This window comes from Condylura cristata, unplaced genomic scaffold, assembly GCF_000260355.1.
Source record: "Condylura cristata isolate star-nosed mole 26May11 unplaced genomic scaffold, ConCri1.0 scaffold00005, whole genome shotgun sequence".
In the NCBI taxonomy this organism is placed as follows: domain Eukaryota; kingdom Metazoa; phylum Chordata; class Mammalia; order Eulipotyphla; family Talpidae; genus Condylura; species Condylura cristata.
Genome location: NW_004567106.1, coordinates 33,980,004 through 34,000,726, shown reverse-complemented (window position 1 = coordinate 34,000,726; position 20,723 = coordinate 33,980,004). Strand labels below are relative to the sequence as shown.

Below are 20,723 nucleotides of genomic sequence, written 5' to 3'. Positions count from 1 at the left end.
TAGGTTACTTTCTTCCTAGAAAAGATCAAGACACAGGCAGCATCTGAGCATTGCCTAAGAATAGTCCTAGAATTACCCAAAATCTGATGCTCCTCCCCCACTCTAATAGTCCAACATTCCCAGAACCCTGCGTGAAGGTACAGAGCTAAGAAAGCCCATGCCAGGAAATGTAATTAGCAAGGGTAAGGGCAGGTCCTGACTTCAGTCTCCAAACAGATTTCTGTAGCAGAGTGATATCCTCAGAAAGGGTTGCTGCAGTCCCTTCTCACAATGACTCCAAAACTGTCTTCTTTAGCCTTTGAAATCCAGTTCAGATCTTCCTCCACTTACCATAGAGTAACTTCCTGATAAAGCTACCATGGCAGGCTGTAAATATTACTACTAGTCAAATGCATTTAATTCTCCTAACCTACAGAAACATAGCTGAGCCAATGTTAAATGTTCTGAGAATACTTCCATGAGTCTATGGTTGAGTGAAATCATCAACACAAAGCCTACTTTACAGGAAAAAAAAAAATGTAGACTATCTCAGACACAGATGGATGTTTCATAGACATGATGGGATGAAAAAACACAAACCACATTATCTCAAAACCCTGACAATATTGCACACTATAGAGTGTTAAGTCTTGTGATTGTATAGTCAGCTGGGAGATATGGCTTGTTGTCACTGACCAGCATCACACGGTTATGTACCACAAATCCTTAGCCAAGGAAAAGATCAAACTTCAAAATTTGAAATATAGTTTTCATTAAATATATTTTCAGTGAAAACTTTTGCAACATTACAAACTGAAAATCCTTAGTCCAACCATCACTGAGGCAGGGATTGCCTGTAATTTGGAGTTCAAAAGAGCAACTTATAGCCAGTTTATCTGTTGCAAGATAAAACAAGCAGTAAACTACCCACACCTAAGAACTTAATATTAAGTTACCCACATGTGCCCTAGAAAGTATAGACACATGTAATGAAAGAAAATAAAGCTGTTATGTGTCTGAAATAAGAAGGCCCTGGGTGTGGAAACTATAATTTTCTACTTTATATCTGCCACCTGGTTTACATTTATTTCCAATTCTACCTTCTACCTAGAGCAAAAAGGACTCTCTTAGAGTCCTTAAAAGCCAGAATCCTCATTGCACTAGAAAAATGAGATGTTCCTTTAATTAATGTTAAGTGCCATTCCTCTTACCACATATGATTGCCCTCTCATGAAACCAAGAGGAAAAATGTCTTCCACCCCTTAAGTTAATCAGTGCTGAATATGGAGATATTGATGAATCAAAGAATCTAATTGAATCTGATTAATACAGTTTGAGGCCTTTCCTTAATTTTCTTTTTTCTAAAGCTTTAGGAAATCTTGCTTCTTGTATTCTTTGGCAGGATATATGGCTCTAGAGGCTCCACATCTCCTTATATCCCCCCTCATCTCACATCCCTCCCACCTCATTTACAGGTTCCCATCACCCTATTAAATACCTATCAATTGCTTTCTGACCATACTGCCTCCTTTTGAAAGAATCTAGGCCAGCACTCTGTGCTCCCACATCAAAGGGACTAGGGAGGAGAAGTACAGCCCCCTCACACAAGGCGATTAAGACTGTTCCACTAGACGAAGAGAGCAGCTGAGACAGTAGAGCAAGTCAGCGATTTGGGTCACTGACAGTGAATAATTCAGGTCCCTCAATCTACAGAGGGAATTAACTTTGATTATTAATAATAACTGCAAATAACATTTATTGAGGGCTTACCTATGCCTGGCACTGTGCAAAGAGCTTTAAATGAATTACCCTCTTGACAACTTGAAGAGAGAGTTATCGTTGCCCTTGTTTGACAGATAAGGAACCTGTGATATAGAAAAATAAGACACTATTCAAAGTCGCATGGTTCATGAATCCTAGAACAATGATCTCAGGCAACCATCCAATTCCAAGGCTCAGATTTTTACCCACTCACAGTGCTTCGCAGTAACAATTAACAGGGACCTTACTTTCAACATTAAGAGTTAATTCACAGAGCAATCCTGGGTGTTGTAGTTCCAAACTGAAAGCTAGGAAACAGACTCTTAGAACTTAAACTCAAAGAGGAATAGCCAATAGGTGAATCTAGAATTCAAGCTCAGTTTCTATGATTCCTAAGACACAACCATTCCCTCTTCAGTGCTGCCAGGTTAGAGACCAGAGTCTTGACTGTACTTTCCTGAAGTTAGCCTGCCACTCCACCCTACATCTCCCCACAGGAACTTTTACTATGGAAACATATACAAAGAGGGCATTCCTGACTTACCAGATTTCTATCTGAACATGGCTTCTGGAAATGAAAGCTGAAACAGAAACTACGTTTATCATTTGCTTTTTCCATATTTTTGTATTTTAATTCACATAACGACTGTGTGTATTAGCAATCAAGAAATTTTCTAAATGTATCTGAAGTGATAACCACATCTGGAGCTGTATTCTATATGATTTGGGGGTGTTCTGACCTTTCCACATTTAGGGAGAAATCATAACAAAGCAAGGAAGCACAGAGTGGAAGAGAAAGCAGTGGTCCCAGTTCCATCCCCGACTAGCTATGTGACATTGTATCATTTTCCCTCTCTTTAAACCTCAATGTTGCCAGCTGTAAAATAGGAGTGTTGGAATCTATTGCCTCAATTCCGCTCAAATTGAAGGAAAAAAAAAATTGAAGAGACTAGGCCCAAGGAGTGAAGGGTAGGATCCCAGTAGTGATGCTCCTACTTCTCATACCCTGGGCGCCTCTTCTTTATGTTGCCCCCAAACTAGGAGACTGGATAGAAATACTGACCTGACTTTAAAGTCATCAGGAGCCCTTTGCTGCCTCTTTAGGGTGTAGATTAAGATACATAGTCTGGTCCCTCTGATTCTGTCCCTGGGATAGAGAGAATGGCATTTTAGCCCTTCTGATGTCTAATTTCCAGTGCATCTAGAGACAAACTATGCAAAGAACAACCTTTAAAAGCCACAATGTATTTTTAGAATTCTGTATTTTCCATTTAGCCACAATCCTGAGACTAATATAGCAGCTAGTGTCCTTGACAGGGGATAATACTTATAAAAAACATAAAATATGTACTACCACAAGCACGACAGAAAAGTGCCTTCTCTCTCCTGAAGCCTTCTCATTAGAGATTCTGAAGACCACCCCCACAATAGACTTTTGTGTTACTCTTCTCTTTTTCCATGTGATGGGTTTTCAAAGCCAAAGGCTAACTTTCTATTCGTAGATTGTAGGTGCCTCTCTGTAGTTTGTTGACCATATTATATATTATACAACAAGAGATTTTCTACAAGGTATTTGTAACTCAGACTCCATCTGAAGCTTGAGAAGATTTTTAATTTTGGGAAAGCAAGTTAATTTTATAATAATAAAAAATCACTTCACTAGTAAACCAGCTTTCTAAAGTATACAAACCACCCATTCCTGGTGTATAGTTAGGCAGCCAGATTGAACTCTGAAGGTAATTAGGACTGACTACTGGTTATAAAAATGCATTTGAGTACTGAAGTCAATGGTTATTTTCAAAGGGAAGTTCAAGAATTGTATGACCCTCCTACAGGAAAATGCCAAACCAAAGGGGCAGGGTAAAGGGTTATGGCACTCATGTAAGCTGCATGTAAGCTGCATTGCTATACTATGCTATAGGAACCAAGAAGCTCAAATTCTTGCCAACTTTAACAACAAAAATTTCTCACTCACATTACTTAACTTGCATTGGTTTGCAAAGAATCATTCCGTACAATCACTCAAACACAGAGGTGTGACTGCTTTGCAAGCCCATAGCTCTGCCATCTGCGTGGAATATGTTACCTCTTCTGTTTCTGCAACCGGAGAAGAGAGGCTGAGGGATATGACTTTTACACTTTCTCAGCAAAGAAAAGAGACTTGCCACTTACATTCTTGTTTCCTTGACCAGAACTAATCATAAGGCACCCCTAACTCAAAGTTTGAAGAGAAACATGGTTTCTTTCTCCCAGAAGGAAATGAAAGCCAGTTATTAATGAGTGTATTAAGTTATTAATAAATATATTATTTAATGAGTACATAAGTGGTACTCATTAATGCAATCTACTATTTACCAAAGAGACATAGAATTAGGACTGTAAAATGAAGGAGGTGTGGTAAGACAGATACCAGGAGGAGCCTGCAGAGAGTACTGAAGGAGTTTGTCATTGCCTTGCTCATCTCTAGGGTAGCGAAAGGTCTCGAATTACCTAGAAAATACTCATTTTTTAAGAGTTCTTCCTGTTGCGATGTTCCTGTAGATCCCAAGTGACCCTAGCTTCACAGTACCTTGTGGGACTGGAGAGAGACAGATGACTTCACTTTTTTTTTTTACATTAAGATTCCAAGCCATTCTACCATCTTCTTTCTCACATAATCTTAACAAAAGTCTTAGATGCACAAACTTGTCCCTGCCTTCTATCTTTCTGATGTTCTGAGCAAGACATGAGATAACATCATTTTATCTAACTGCATTATTCTCAGGATCTTCAAGATAAATACCAACTAACATTTCCTATCAGGAAGAAATGTTCCCTTTATTTAATTGAGTTTTATTTGTAAAATAGGGGTAATAAAATCTGCCTCACAGAATCATTGTAAGAATTCAAGAAATAATACAGTTAGAATTTAGAGTGAAAATTCAGAACCATTTAAATTCAGATAAGTTTTTTGAGATAGGGTTGTTGTTATTCATTATCCAAAATGTACAAACTATCTAGATGCAGCTACTGTAACAAGAGATGCTGATATATGTGAAGCAGTTGACTTTGCTCCAGACACACAGACATCATTCTTAATATTAGTACTAGTGCCAACATTACTATTGTTAGTGCAGCTGTTTCTAATACCCTCACTTTTAACTTGATTATAATGGATGGGTGTTATTATTTTAGGTACTGGTTTTAGTGAAGTAGATTCTGCTGATAAACGTATCTCCCCAGGGATGCTCTTTACCAGAAAAAAAAAAAAAATAAGAATTTCTAGGCCTGGGACATCATTTGACTTCACTTCTTTTCCCTTTTTTCTTTTACTCTTCTATTCTTCCTTTTTTTGCACTAGTTACTGGAAATAGCAACTGTGATAGCAGGCTTGATGCTTAGGCCTGCTTCTTTATTGACACCTGAGCTTTCACATGGTGAGTGACTTTAATTTTCTTTTACAAATTGCAGTGCCAGTGGCAGATATCAAAGCTGTGGTGACGGGAAAGGACTGCCCTCACATGAAAGAGAAAGGTGCCCTTAAACAAAACAAGGTATGATTTCCAAATTATTGCAAATAGACCTATGAGCAACCATGATGGGCCCTGCCGTCTTTGGTAGTAATACATATATGTGAAACAATGCATGTGTTTTTGTGTATATGCCTTTGCTCAGCATTCCTTTTTATATCTCTTAGCCTTAATCTTTCATTCACTAATCACTTGTTGAATTCCCCCCAATCTCTTCCACTCTCTTGCTACCTATATACTTCTAGCCTTAGCAAATGTTGTCCTCACTTTTGTCCCCTCTCCAGTTTTCTCTAGAACTTTCTCTTTCCATCCCTATCTATTCTCTTCTCTCTCCAGCCTCTCATTTATGTTCCTAGCTTCATCTTTTACTTCTGTATCTTCCAATTTCTCCTGCTGTTCTCAGCCCATCCTTGCTGAGGTCTCAGAGAAGTCAGGGAAAAGCAGAGACCAATCAACTAAAAAAGAATTTTTTTGTTTTTATTTTAAATTAAATTCATTTATTTATTTTAATTTATTTACATCATTCTTCATTTTGTGCCTTTTTCCATCTCAGTTGTAATCCCTGTGGACTTCCCACCATCAAGTCACCCCTGTGCCATCACCATAGTCCTATGCACCTTTCCCACCCCCGTAAAATGTCTCTGGTATATAGTTCTTCATTGTTTTTCTTTTTTTCTTTATTACAATTGCTTTTCCTTTTCCCCTAGCTTCTACACTCCTGCTGTAAGTGAAACCATCCAGTATGTTTCTTTTTCTTTCTGGCTTATTTCACTAAAGCATGATCCCTTCCAGCTCCATTCATGTTGCTGCAAAAGGCCTAAGTTTATCTTTTTTTTTTTTTTAAGATTTATTTATTTATGCATACAGAACTGGGGTAGAGGCTAGAGGCTCGGGGCGGTGAGAGGCTTCACCAGAGACAGAGTGGGGAGCAGAACAGGCAGATCGACGAAGTACACTGCTGAGGGGAGCAGCGGGTGGGTCAGGAGAGGTCTGCCACACCATGTGGTCACCTCCGGGGCAGGCAGGAATCGAACTCAATGCGGAAGTGGCTTTAGCTCCTCAGTGCAGTGCTTTAACCCGCTGCGCCACCAGGGAGGGCCCTAAGTTTATCTTTTTGATTGCTGAGTAATATTCCATTGTATATATGTACCACATCTTTTAAATTCAGTCATCTACTTTTGGGCACTTGAGTTGATTCCATGTCTTCCCCATTGTAAATGGAAAAGCAATAAACTTGGGGATGTAGGTGTCCTTTTGAATCAGTGTTTTTGTGTCGTTTGGGTAAATACCTAGGACTGGGGTTGCTGGGGCTTATGGAAGCTCAATTTTTAGCAGTTTCAGAAACCTCCAGACAGCTTTCCATAATGGTTACACTAGTTTGCATTCCCACCAGCAGTGTAGGAGAATTCCTTTTTCACCACATCCCCATCAGCATTTGTTGTTGTTAGTTGTTTTAAAATGTGCCATTCTCATTGTGCCATTCTCATTCAACTCAATAAAAATTTTAGGACACATTTAAGGTGATAGTCCTCATCATAATGGGAGGAAGTTTGAAATATTTTAAATTTAACTTAAAGGAGAAATGTCCCCAAAGGTATATGTAGTTTAATTCCTCTTCATTTTGAAATACTTTTCACCCTCCCCTTCATGTTTAGCAACTGGCTATTGGTGAGGGGTGAGAAGGATGGTATTTGAAAAGATGAAAGAATTCACTTTAAGTCCATGTAAATGCTTTACCAAGCCAATCTAAACACTATAATGTAATTTCTCAAACTGCAAAGATAATGACACAAGATCCTGCCTAAGAGTATTTCTCCCTCCTCCCTGATGCAGGGAATTCTACAGTTCATCAAATTTGACAGTTCATCAAAATTACAGCAACAAGACCCTAGTCTTCATAATCTGCCCCATTCAACACATCCTGATTCACAGACATTATCAGGTGTTCACTCCACAGTCTTAGGGGACATTGACTTTGCTCAGCTCTAGCTGAGTCCCCATTGGCTATATAACGCTTGGAACAAAATAAGTGGGATAACTGGTGGCAGCAAAAGTCTATAACCCAGAAAAGTCAAGAGGGACACACTTGGCAGCACAATCACTTGCTAAGACTGATGCACTTGGAGTAGGGATAGAGGAAACTTGTAAAACAGGTGTGGAGGGACTTCTGGTTTGAGCCCATACATGTAAAATGCTTGAAAGTTGTCAGCTATATCCTTAAAGTAAGTGAAAATTAATAATTCTCTGGGAACTACCTAAAAAATGAAGTTGCACAGCAAATTGCCATCCTGGAATCTAAAGAATCAGGTACCTACGAAGAGTCAGGTATATCTGGAGCATCAAAACCAATTTTGCTCACTTGAAATGGAAGCCACAGGAGCCACGAATTGTAGCTTCAATTAAATGCCAAATATGAAGTTCTGCTATAGGCTGAGTGTGGACCAGTGTGAGAGTGAGAAATTCTTGGGGGTTGCAGTTTTAAGGGGAGACCCAAACTTTCACAGACTTTACCTCCAGTAACTCTAGCAAATTCTCACAGTAACAATCTGAAAAAGATTTGCCCCTACCGAGCTGGTGTTGAGCATAGGGTGGAGATAAATGGAAAAGTAATCGTGAAGTGTGGCAGAATCTTCTTCATCACAAATTCCTGTTTTCCAAACTAAGGCAAGGAACTTACTTCATATTTAATCTCCCTTTAATCTTCCTGTCTCAACTGTGGTGAATTGAGCAGATGTGGGTATAATCAATAGTAGTCAGAGTCTTGAGGAAATGAATGGGTAACTCTGAAATCAGGAAAAGAGAAGGAAACACAGAGAAAAAGATCTGTACCACTGAAAAATGCAAGAGAGGGTGACAGCCCCAAGACACAGGACCCCTGAAAAGTGGAGACTTAATTGGAAAATTCTAGAATGAAATAAACTGAGGCATGCTACTGGTTCTCAATTTTTTTCTGCTACAGATTAAACTCTAATATTTCTGGCCACTGGAATTGTGGTTGGCTTAATCCTCTGAGCAAGGCATACAGAGACTAATACCCTTAAGAGAGAAAACAATTTATCCATAATTGACAGTACTTCTCACTCATCATCTGCTAAAATGGGCGCTGTCCAAGATTCTAAGTATAGAAAAATGGGGTTTTGAGCCTTTCTTTTGTGATGGAGGCATTTGTTCAAAAGTCATCCCCTCAGTCAGCTCAGGAACACCTAACATATGATGACCTCTGGGCACAGACTGAACAGGACAGACATGGCATAGTTAAGTGTGAGGGTTATAGATCACTGTATTTCGCTGAGGTTCATCAAACTTTGGAGAAAAGACGTGCTGGTTTCTTCACAGAGAGATTAAGAAATTTCTATCTGAGACTTAAAAATAAACGTAATGGGTGAATGAATATTCAGCAGGAAAAATTTTATGTCAAGAAATAAAGATTATAAATGCAAGTTCTTTCATTTATAAAATCAAGGGTTTTTTGTTGCAGTGTTTTTGAAAGTGGGTATTCCTGGTGCTTATCCCATGGAATATGGGTTTATAGTTAAATTAAATCACTAGAAGCAAAAGCTGACCAGAACTCAGTGATTCAAACAGGAATATATTTGTTGTGAGAGAAGCTTCTTTCTCATCATGTGGCAGAACCCATTTTCATTTTTTCCAGTGTGATTCATAAATCTGAAATAAGAAGCAGATTATACTAGAAAGTGATGCTCTAGCATCAACTTGAAAAACCTGGCTTTAACCAAAAGCCTTTTATTAAGATTTACTTCATTCATCATTCATTCAATGAATGTATTCAGCATCTTCTATATACCAAGTCTGTGCCAGGTGCTGGAAGTCCAGAGATAAATATGACCAGACTCCATACCTGAGTGTCTGATACCTGTGTCTGTGCAATTATAATCCAGTGTTGTCTGTGTTCCAGTAAGTTTAAACACAGGGGAAGCCTGGGAGACTTGAGAAAGACTAATGAAGGAAAAGGTGTCTAAGCTGTGTTTTGAAAAGACATTGGTCAGATAGAGTGGTGAGGAAAGACATTTTTAGGATTAAGAAAGAGTACATTATGCCCTTTCAACAAATGCATGACCATCCTCTGAGAAACACTGAATTCAGAACATAGCATTGGTGGGAACAGAGAAAATAAAATGGGTCAGAGAATTATTGACTAATAGTGCTACTACGATATGGGGCCAGAAAACTGTAGCTATGCCTAAAGAAAACAATATTCTCTATTACTATGTACTAGCTCTGAAATCTTCTATTCCTGTGGCCATATTTAACACCACACACATACCCCCCCACACACAAACACACACAGTGCTTTATGCCTTGAGCCTTTGCTCTCACAATGGCCTAGATAGATAATAGGGAAGCAACATAGTATAAGTGAATGCTAGGCAGAACGTCCAATCAAGGCACAGCACTCCAGAACAATATAAATGGCAGCCAAAGATGTATACTGAAATATGGCCCAAAAACTCTACTCTTGTATTCAGTCAGCCTGTTATTTGATCCACATTTCTGCCCAGAATGTCTCTATGCATCTCCTCATCGGTGGTCCCAGGGCAGAGAATTCTCAGGTCCCCAGGCATGGAGGGAGCTCTAATTCTTCCTGTCTTCACTCTCTTGCCAGAACTTATCACCCCAAGCCTCTTCCACATAGTGAAGTGGAAGATGTGAATTAATGGCATAGTGAATAAAGATAAGCCCCTTCTGAACATAATTTTTAACTGAATTAAATCCAGAGGGAATAAAAGACCTTAGGTAGTGATCAGCAAAGCCTCAGAGCATCAGATGTCTAAGTGAGTGTTGTAGTGTGTGACAAGGAGCCCTAAGGGAGACACTGCCCTAGATCTATGATTGCTTACTCTACCACCTCCTGGCATCTTTCTCTAACACACACAGTTTGGACAGGTGGCAGCTTCTGGAGTGTTAGTCCGAGAGGTGCCATCAATCCCGGCTCTGCAGCCTCCCTGCTGAAGAGCTGACCTCCACCAATGACTCCATGACAGCAAGCCAGAGACGTCAATAAAACTGATTATAAGTGATAGCAGCCTTTAACACAAGCATGCAGTTCAGAGAATTAATTCCTCCCACCTCTCCCAGGCAACTTTGGTGAAATTAAAGTGGGGATTGACATTCTCACAAATTTCCCATTTCCTGCCTGTGTTTATCAGGAATCTAGGTCATGACAGTTTCGCTCACTCACATCTTCATTGGTATATGCCTTAGAAGGACAAAACCCAAAGTTTTCAGCTGCCCGCCACCCTTCCCCTTCCTTCTCCATGCCCCTGCAAAAGAATGTCACAGGACAACCACACCGAAACTGTTCTCAAATTACTTTAGTACCTCACCGAGAGGTGGTGTCAGGCTCCAGGGTATTCACACCAGCTCCCTGTCTTTAACAGGAGTGTGATTGCCCGAGACAAAGGGACAGCTGTCCTCCAAAGTCAGCCCAACCGCTTCTGAGTTGCCCTCTTTCTTAAGGTCATTTAGTGCTGACGTAATGTACTGACTGTTCAAGTGCAAAGCCCCTCCTCTCCTTTCTGTCTAATCTCTTGTATGAGTCAGTGAGTTTTCCTAATAAATGACACCAAGATAAGTAAAGAAATCATCTGTATATCACTGTTTCTAATTTAAAAGTAATTTTTATGACTTTATGAGATTTAGAGTTCAACACTTAATAGAAAGAAGATATTTTAAATCGTAAAAGAAGGAATCACCTATGGTCCTAGCACCATACATAGTAATTTTCATTTCACATATTTGTGTCCAATCTCTATCCATAATAGACATTGTTAAAATAATGTAAATAATATTCATTTCTCTTGTATTTGTTCATTTTAAATCAGATCTTCAGTGTTAGATTGAATGACTGACTGAATATATTCTTCTGGCTGCTAATTTGTGATTGCTTTAGTCGTTTACTCAAAAGAAGAGAGGACATTTAGTTCCTCACGTTGTGTTTTATAGAGAATAATGATTTTTTTTAACTTATGTGAATTAAAAAAATAATAAATATGTTAGCAAGATCCTTGGTTCTCAATATAGATGGCCTTATAGTTTTATTTTTGATTGAGGTAACATTGGTTCATAGTACTGTATATTGCTTTAGAGAAATAGAATCACACCTCCCACTTACTAATTTTTTTAAATGACCCCAAATTATGGGACTACCAGTAAGAACATAACCATTTGAATGATAACTAAATCATCCAGGAGAGATGCCAGGCTTCATGGAAACATTGTTTTTGTTTGTTTTGGTGAACTCCTTTTTAGTGTTATGGAGATCCACTGGTTAAGTTTGAGTAGAGGTTAAAGAAATAAAAGGAGTGGAAAATGAAGAGAGGGTATTTTAGAATAGCTCTGATTTCCTGGATTAGCATTCTTTCCTTCACTTTATGTTTCTGGCAGAAGTATGAAAATATGAGATATTGGTAGTTCTGGGCTCCATCTTAATAAGATGGAGGTGAGCCAGATACAAAGGGAGAACCACAAGTAGCCCAATGTGTGACTGTGTCAGTGGAGTCTCTCAACTAGTGCTAAGCCTTCTGAATCCATTTTGAAAGAATTCTCTAATCCATCTGAAATCCTGTCTTCTGTTTTCATTCTGGGACATTTTATGAGTTACTTACCAAAGACAAATCCTCTAACAGATATTAAGACACATAGTGTTGTGAGGAGATCTGAACCCACAAGAATAACACCTCATAGACAATTACTGAGAGTATAACTGGGTGAAAAGGGCTGTTATCAGTGGTGCCTAATAAACGCACAGACAAGGAAGAACAGCTCGTACCTGTATGTCATAATGATACAGAGCACTGATATTCATATAGTTACTCTCCACCCCACCCCAGATTAATAGCAATAAGGGTGTTGAGATATGTAGACATCTCTCATCTTGCAAAGGCTGTATTCTTCTGACTGCTCAGATGAGTTAGAATAATGATTGTACCCAATAAACCCAATATTGCACAACACAAGCAATTTGAGAAATGAATTTTAATGTACATATGTGACATAGCAGTAAATATCTCAACCAAGGTCATTCAAATTCAGTGAAATGACAGGTCACTTAGTCCTTGGTCCTTTCAATCTGGCTCACAGACTACACTCAACAGATGCTCACTAATGAATAAACCCAGGTATTCTGACACTTGGATCCATGTTTCTCTCTTTTTTTCCCAATTTAACTTTATTGAAGTAAAGTAGGTTTAAATCTTTGTATCTGCTCTAGGTTCAAACCTCTACAAATGTATACTTTCTCACCCTGCCCTCCACCAATACCCTAAACATCCTCTACCATGTTCCATTCGGTCCTATGCCCCCTCCTCTCCCCAACACTCCAAATCCTCCTCCTCTGGTTGCCTCAGTTTTATAGACATATGTTAAGAGTTTATTCTTGGTTTCATTTTCACTGACCTTTAGATATGTTTCTCTATATTCCACATATAAGTGAGACCATGTATTTTTTTCTTCTGGCATATTTCACATATCATTATCCTTTTCAATTCCATCATGTTGTTCAGATGCCAGGTATTCATTGTTTTTAAATTACTGAATAGTATTCCATTATATATGCATATATGAATGTGTGTGTGTGCACTACATTTTTTCTGACCCATTCTTCTGTCTTTGGGCACTTAGACTGTTTTTATAACTTACCTATTTTAAATAGGGTTGCAGTGAAAATAGGGCTGCAGTGAATTTAGGAGTATGTACATGATTATGTAAACAGATGCAGAGAATGCATTTGATAAGATTTAATATCCATTTATGATAAAAAAAAAAAACCTCAAAAAAAAACTGGTGGTAAATGAACATTCTTTAACATAAGAAGGATGATTTACAAAAATCCATAGCCAGCATCATACTTAATGGTGAAAAAACAAAAACTTTTTCTCTAAAATCATCTACTAGTAGTAGGCCCACTTTCACCACTATTAGTCAACATAGTATTAGAAGTCCTAAAGCAAAATTAAGCAAAAGAAAGATATAAAAGAACAAAAATTGGGAATGAAATAAAACTTTCATTATTTGATGATATGATATATACATGGAAAATCCTAAAGACTTCACTTAAAAATTAATTGAAATAACAAATCAATTCAGTAAATGGTAGGGAACAAAATCAATCTGCAAAAATCAGCTGCATGACTATGTGCAAACAATAAAGCAGCAGACCTCTCCTATGTGTAAACAATGGATCTAAAACAGAAAGAAATGCAGAAAACAATACCATTCATAATTGCAACAAAAAGAATTAAATACCTAGGAATAAATTTAGCAAAGCCAAAGAATGTATTTGAAAACTGTAGGACATTGTTAAATAGAAGACAGTAGGTAACAGAAGGGTATTCCCTACTTGTGTGTTGGAAAAGCATACATTGTTAAAATGGCCCTCCTACACAAAGAAATATATTAGATGCTATCCCTGTCGAGGCTCCATGTTTCCCATTTATATCCTGCAGCCTCCAAAGGATAAAATCTTGTTTTGTGGAGCCTTTACATTGCAATTTTTTATAGGTCAAAGAACAGGCATGTTACCTACTGCTAATGGTTTTACCAGGAATCTCATTATCTCCTGTATAGTTTCCACATGTTAGGATGTTTGTGTATCTATGAACATTGTCTGTTTAGGGTTGATTGAAGATAAGCAGTCATTAATGCTGCTGAATTGGGAAGACTTTGTTTATCTTAGTCTCTCCGGAAGGGAGATGGTGAAAAAAGAATAAAAGCAGAGCCGTGGGGTGATGTGGCCTTGGACAACTCATTTAACTTCTCCAAGCCCCTCCCATGAAAGGGAATGATGACAGATGCTATGTGGGCTGTTCTGAGAAAGAAATGTGTTCTGAAACCTTGCAAAGTGTGACTGTTCCTCCCATCAACCTCAGGGCTGCTTCTCCTGTCTGGACACAAGACAAGCCCCACTTCCTTTTCAATCTACAGCCAGTTTTCCTTTATGACATGTTTTCTCTTATCACTTTTAGGAGGTGCTTGAACTTGCTTTTTCCATCTTATATGACTCAAACTGCCAACTGAACTTCATTGCTCCTGACAAGCATGAGGTAAGGGTCTCCGTGGGGTTAACTCTCATCTCATCTTCTCTAGAAAAACAAGTAAAGTGCTGCAAAGAGAGAAATTTCATTTTTTAAAAAGTCTGACAGAAAAATTAATGAATAAAGAAACATCTTGTTGACTTGGAGTAGAATGAAAAACTCTACTTAGAACCAGTCAACTTCTTACTAGTCTGATCAGTAGTTTATGACACAGAATAAGAATGAACAAGTGTCTCCACCTCAGTCAGGATAATAATTGTTAACCCAGAGGAAGAAGCAGCCATGGTTATGGTTCTGGTTTTCATTGAATATTTAATTTTTTCAGTATTTCACAAGACAAAATCATCTTTAGCCTTTAAATCATTTGATGAAATAGATTTTTATACCATGTATCTTTAAGTTATTTTAAGAGGTACAGGCCTGTCTCTGCTATTAGAATTTTATTTTCAAGACGATTTTATTCCTTTTTGACATCTTGTTATATGTATAATTTCTTTCTCTTCTTGTAGCACACTGTCAGCTATATTTAAAATATTTAGCATAAATCTAGGAAAATGCATTTGTAAGATTCAGTAGCAGTTATAGTTGATTTAACTTTTTCTCTCCTAAACTGGAACTGAAAATTATATTTGAAACTTTTATTTTTAGATGATACCATTCAAATTTTTGTTTTGTGTGTGACTGTATAAACAGCTTTTAGTAAGGAAGGGAACTTTTAATAGAATCTGACTTTTGTTCCCCATTACCCCAAGGAGACTTAAACTCATTTAAAAGTTCTTCAGTATCTAGTTCTCACCGGTTTGAAGCTTTTGAGTAAAATTGTACATCCTAAAGAGAGGGGAAGGATTAGACCTAAATCCTGCATTTAGAATGGTACTTAAATATAATTCTGTGCTACTTGACATTTAGTTTTCAGAAGGGTATGACTTTGTCTCCATCTTCCTGGAAATAGACACTATGTCCTTCCATTTCTCTTTTTAAGTAAGGCTGTGCTTATGCACAGGCCACCTTATATTGCAGCTGTATACAAAACTACTTAAAATAGAGCTGTGGATGTTATTTAAGTCTCTGCAAGGCTGTTTTTCTCAATGTACATTAATTCCAGATAAAGATAAATGCTCTGGGATTGCCAAATTTTTAAGCATATCTGCCACTTCTTACTGACACAGCGAGGAGAAAAATGCTATTAGCTGTGAACAGTTTTAATTTTTTTATAACTACTACCTCATTTTATTTGCATAATCACATCATAAAATAGAAAGTTCTATTACAAATAACCTTATTTATCAAAAACAGTGAGGCCTCCCAAAATTGAATACCTAATAATCAAGATAATAGTAATTAAAACAAGGCTGGATTAGTGTGTGCTATGACTATTCTGTGTAATTCACCTCACTTAAGCCCTCATATCCCCTAAAGGAAACAAACTAAGGTCCTAATCTCATAAAGAAAGTGAGCTTAGAAAGAGTAAGAAACTTGTTCAAGGTCGCACAGGTCTTGAAGTGATAGAGCTAGCACAGAAACCCCTTCTCTTTGGCCCCTGTAGTATGTGGCTCAGAGTACAGAAAGTGGGACTTGAACCCACAACTCCCTGCCAGTGCTTGTCACCCAGTGGCAGCAGTTATCTCATGGCCAACCTGATTTCATGGACACCCTCACACTACCCTTCTGCCTATTTCCAGCCACCACCTCTGTCCAGACATCACATCTTTGTAATCTTTGTAAATATTCCCTGGTGAGTCAGTTTTGAAACTTAACTATAATATTATTACAACTAAACAATTTAAAAATATTTTAATAGCACCATGTGATCATTTTTCAAATTTCTCTAATTGTCTCAATTGTATAGTTTTTCTATATGATTTGTTGATATCAGAATCCAAATAAGATCCATACATTGCAATTGGTTAATATATTTCTCGAATCAAGTGTATTCAGATTTCCTTGAATCTATAGCTCCCTCTCTCTTTTTCTCTTCCTTTCTCCTAAGCATGTTCACCTGTTTATTTTTCTTTTGTAATTAAGTCATTGAAGAAACCAAGTCATTACCTGCTAGCCTAGATTTTGCTGATTATAACTCTGTTCATTGGTTTGTATAACTGCTATAACAAATTACCACAAACTTAGTGACTTAAAAATAAACATTACATTTCAGTTCTGGAGGTCATATGTCCAATGCATGTCTGTCAGGACTAAATTCATGATGTCAGTGGGGCTACATTCCTTTCTAGCACCTCTAGGCTCCCTTTCCCCACTTTTTCTACATCTAGGGGTGCCCCATAAGCCTTGGCTCTGGCATCCATCCATCTACAAAAATGGAGGTTACATCCCCACACTGTATCATTCCAACCTCCTATTCCATAGTCAAATCTCCCTGTGCCTCTCACTTCTCTCACTCCTATTGTTTCCCTCTTCTGCATTTAAGGATGCTTATGATTACACTGAACTCAACTGGATAAACTAGGATAACTTCCTTATTTTAAGGTCAGCTGATTAACAATTCCTTTTGCTATGGACCCTAATATACACAGAGGTCCCAGAGATTAGGATGTGATCATCTCTGAAAGATGATTCTTGCCACTTCTGCACTATAATTTCACATGCTTATCTGACTCTGTACTATGTATCCATCTTCATGTAGCACTCCCATTTCTTCTTAGAGGTATGTTAATAATATTCCCCTTCCTTCTGTCATTCCTGTCTTTAATAAAATAAAAAAGGAAGACATGTGGGTCTGCTATTCTTAAGCTGCCTGTTAGGCCACCATTTTTTGTTACCTGCAGTTAGTTCTGCATTCCTGTACAAGGTCAGAACTGCCCAGTCAAACAGTCATGGGAGCCAAACCTTTCAAGTGCCTTTCAAATCAACCAGGAGCTTAAAGCTTGACCACTCTGGGAAGGCTGTGACCAGAGGTATGACCAGGAACGCCTGGGGGGCTGATGACAAGAGACCCCAGAAGCTGATCAGTGGAAACTTTCAGTGGAAAGCCTTGTTGATAAGATTGAAACTCTGGTCTTGATGTCAATGACAATACCAAGTCATCAAGCAGATGAAAGTTCCTGGAGGGCAGATTCACAACCCCTGATACTATAGATGATAGTACATTTTCTAGCTTCACCCCTCCATTTTCTTTTTGTCCTCCTTCCCCTCATAACTGATGCTGTATGATTGTTCTGTCAATAAAAGGGCCAGGATCTTGCTTGTTGGCAGCATCCTGCATCCTACAACTTGCTCCATGACTCCTGTTTGTGAGTGCGGTGTTGTCAACACAACATTCTCTTTTCTACTAAGTGGTAGTAGGGTGCTACTCAAATATAGTGTTAACTTTATGTAGCACTGGTATTGTGTTCTTCGTGGTGTCTGGTTTTCTCTCTTTTGAGGATATTAGCAACCATTGATCATCACCTACATCCTTGGATCCATTAGAGGTTGCATAAGGTTGTATCCTAATTATCTCATTTCTTCATAAGTTAGTTGAATAAAAAGAAAATGCCCTTATCAACTATTGTTACATTGAGGATAGACAATTTATGTTTAATTGGCTAGATCGATGCTTAAGTTTCTCCACCAGTTTTCAAAAGTATGACCATCATCCAGAGAAAACCCAATCAGATGATTTTTGGTACTTAATATCATTATGAAAACATGATTTTAAACATAAGTTATTTAAGTATGATACTCTCTAGATTGTCATCCTATCTAGAGAAAGCAGGAACACCTTGTGCTCAGTGTCTGAGACATATGACTGAGCCACCTGACTCTGGAGGTTGCAGTACCTCTCAGGCATTCTGGCATGACAGAGCATTCTAGGCTCATCTTGTACATCTCCTGCCTTTTTTTCCATTGAGCCTTGGTTCCTTTTAGTAGAAAATTGAATTTAAAAAGCAGAATCTGTATATCGGGCTTCTATTACTACTTGGTTTGTCATTAGATTCTTTATGATTTTTTTAATGCAAATATACAACTTAAGTTCATACGGATACTTGCAATTCAGATTCAATAATGCATTTGTCAATACACATTTTAACAATTTTCCCATGCCTTCTGTGTCTTTAATAAATAAAATACACCACAGAAATGTGTCTGAGAATTAAACTAATTTGTACTAGGAAGTTCTGTATACAAAGAACAGCAGTCTCCAGTACTTAAAGATTTACCATGAAACAGAATCAAAGCTGAAAGGAGCCTTAGAGAGCAGAATTCAGTGGTACCAAGATGTGGAAGTCCTTAGAATTATTAAAATTATTTGAAACTTTTCCAAATAAGCTGCCATTACCTAAGATCTACAAGTACAGGATCTCGGAATGGGACCTAGGCATCTTTTTTTTATTAAGGTTGTTTATGAAGAAAGTGAATGTTTAGATATGTTCAGAATCTTCATAAGATATTCAAAAGGATTTAATACTTCCAGAAATTCCTTAGCACTCAATGATGTTTAAATGGGATAAATGCTTTGGCCCAAGTCACTAGCAAATGCATTTTTACAGTTCAGTACTAAAACATTCAGATAATAGGCCTTATAATAATAAGCCCCATAGTACACCTCCTCAGCTAAAATGTGGTGCTGCATGATGGTAGAATCACATCACTATCACTTAAGATTTGTCTGGTGCTTATAGTTCTGTAGTAATTTTATGTTAAGTTCCACCTTCTTGTTCTGAAATACAACACTTATAACCTCAGGGCAAAGAATAGGCTAGGTAGGGTCTAGAATTACAGCTTGACCCAATGAGAACAAGAGTCAGGGAGGGGTGTCTAGAACACATTTTAGAACAAAGCCTCATCAAACAGAAAGAGCAGAGCAGTTGCTATCATTAAAATCCTGCATAGTTTTAGGACGAACTAGCAGGTAATTAGAGCACAAACGCAGAACACAGTTTTCCGAGATGTTGGCAGCAGTATCATTCTTTTGCCAGTTATTGGATCCTAATACCACTGGTTGGCTGTCTTTAGGAGAGAATTTATGAGAGCAAGGCAAGATTCCATATAAATAAGACATAGTTCCTTTCCTCAAAGATTTCATGTCTGCTGGAGAGTCAAAGAGCATGATTAACTTATGAACGTGGAAGAATCAGTCTTAGGTACTCTGGAGACCCTTAAAAAATGGGTGATGTTTTCACTCGTAATAAGGGAGATGCAAATTAAAACCACAATGAGATACCACCTCACCCGAGTGAGAATGGCACATCTTCAAACAACTAGCAACAACAAATGTTGGCGAGGATGTGGAGAAAAAGGAACTCTCCTGCACTGCTGGTGGGAATGCAAACTAGTACAACCACTATGGAAAACTGTCTGGAGGTTCCTCAAACTGATAAACATGGAGCTTCCCTACGACCCAGCAATCCCACTCCTAGGTATCTACCCAAAAGACACAAAAACACTGATTGAAAAAGATACCTGCACCCCCATGTTTATTTACAATTGGAAAAACATGGAAGCAGCCCAAATGCCCAAAAGTAGATGACTGGATAAAAAAGATGTGGTACAATGGAATATTACTCAGCAACCAAAAAAGAGAAACACATGTCTTGCAGCAACTTGGATGGAGCTGGAAAAGATCATGCTTAGTGAGATAAGCCAGAAAGAGAAAGAAAAATACCAGATGGTTTCACTCATAGCAGGAGTATAATGGACCAGGCAAGAAAATAACAAAAATAATGAACAACCATATACCAGAGACATTTTGCAGGGGTGGAGTGGGGAATGGGATCAAAAACGGAGGGGTGGGGAGGGAAGTACACGGGATTATGGTGATGGCACACGGGTGACATGGTGATGGGAAACCCACGGGGATTACAATTGAGATGGGAAAAAAATGTGCAAAATGATGTAAAAATAAACTGTTATAAAATAAAAAATAATAAAAAAAAAAAATGGGTGATGTTCCCAGAACTAAACACAAGAGACCTGGAAGAGAGGAAATATGGAGACCCAGGCAAAAAAATGTTCCCCAGATAGGCAATCAATCCTCACCCCCATTAAGATCACCCAATAATTTTAACTATTGTTGTTCATTAGACACTGAGCAGCAGCAGGCTATTTGTTCTTTTATGAGAAATTAAAATGGTGGGACTACCCATTGGCTCCAGGGTGGAATGGGTTGTCTCATTATGAGTTCTAGGAAAAGGTAGGACAGGAAGAAATTTGCTGCTAGACTAGGAATAATACTTGGAGTCAGGAAGGAAGCTTGATCTGATGTTGAATCTAGAAGGGCTCATAGCTATACTACCACGCCTTAATAATTAGACTCTCTGGTGGGATCTTAGCAATATGTTGCATAGTTATGCACAAGTCCTGCTGCTGTCACATAAATAGGAATCTTTGCTTAGAAGAACATAGACCTTGGAGTGGATTGCATAGGTTACTTCATATACTACCAAGTTATTTCATTTACTATCAAGTCACTGAACTCTGTAGC

General features: G+C 38.1%; 1 protein-coding gene across 6 annotated transcripts in view; it reads left to right on the top strand.

The window, feature by feature from the left end:
• Positions 1–20,723, top strand: part of ELMO1 (engulfment and cell motility 1) — a 517,404-nt gene that overhangs the window by 495,127 nt on the left and 1,554 nt on the right. For all 6 annotated transcript variants that reach the window (XM_004676859.2, XM_012720936.1, XM_012720934.1 and 3 more), the window contains 2 exons: positions 5,191–5,273; positions 14,234–14,311. In XM_004676859.2, the coding sequence (XP_004676916.1) occupies positions 5,191–5,273; positions 14,234–14,311 (161 nt within the window). The remainder of the gene's footprint in view (positions 1–5,190; positions 5,274–14,233; positions 14,312–20,723) is intronic.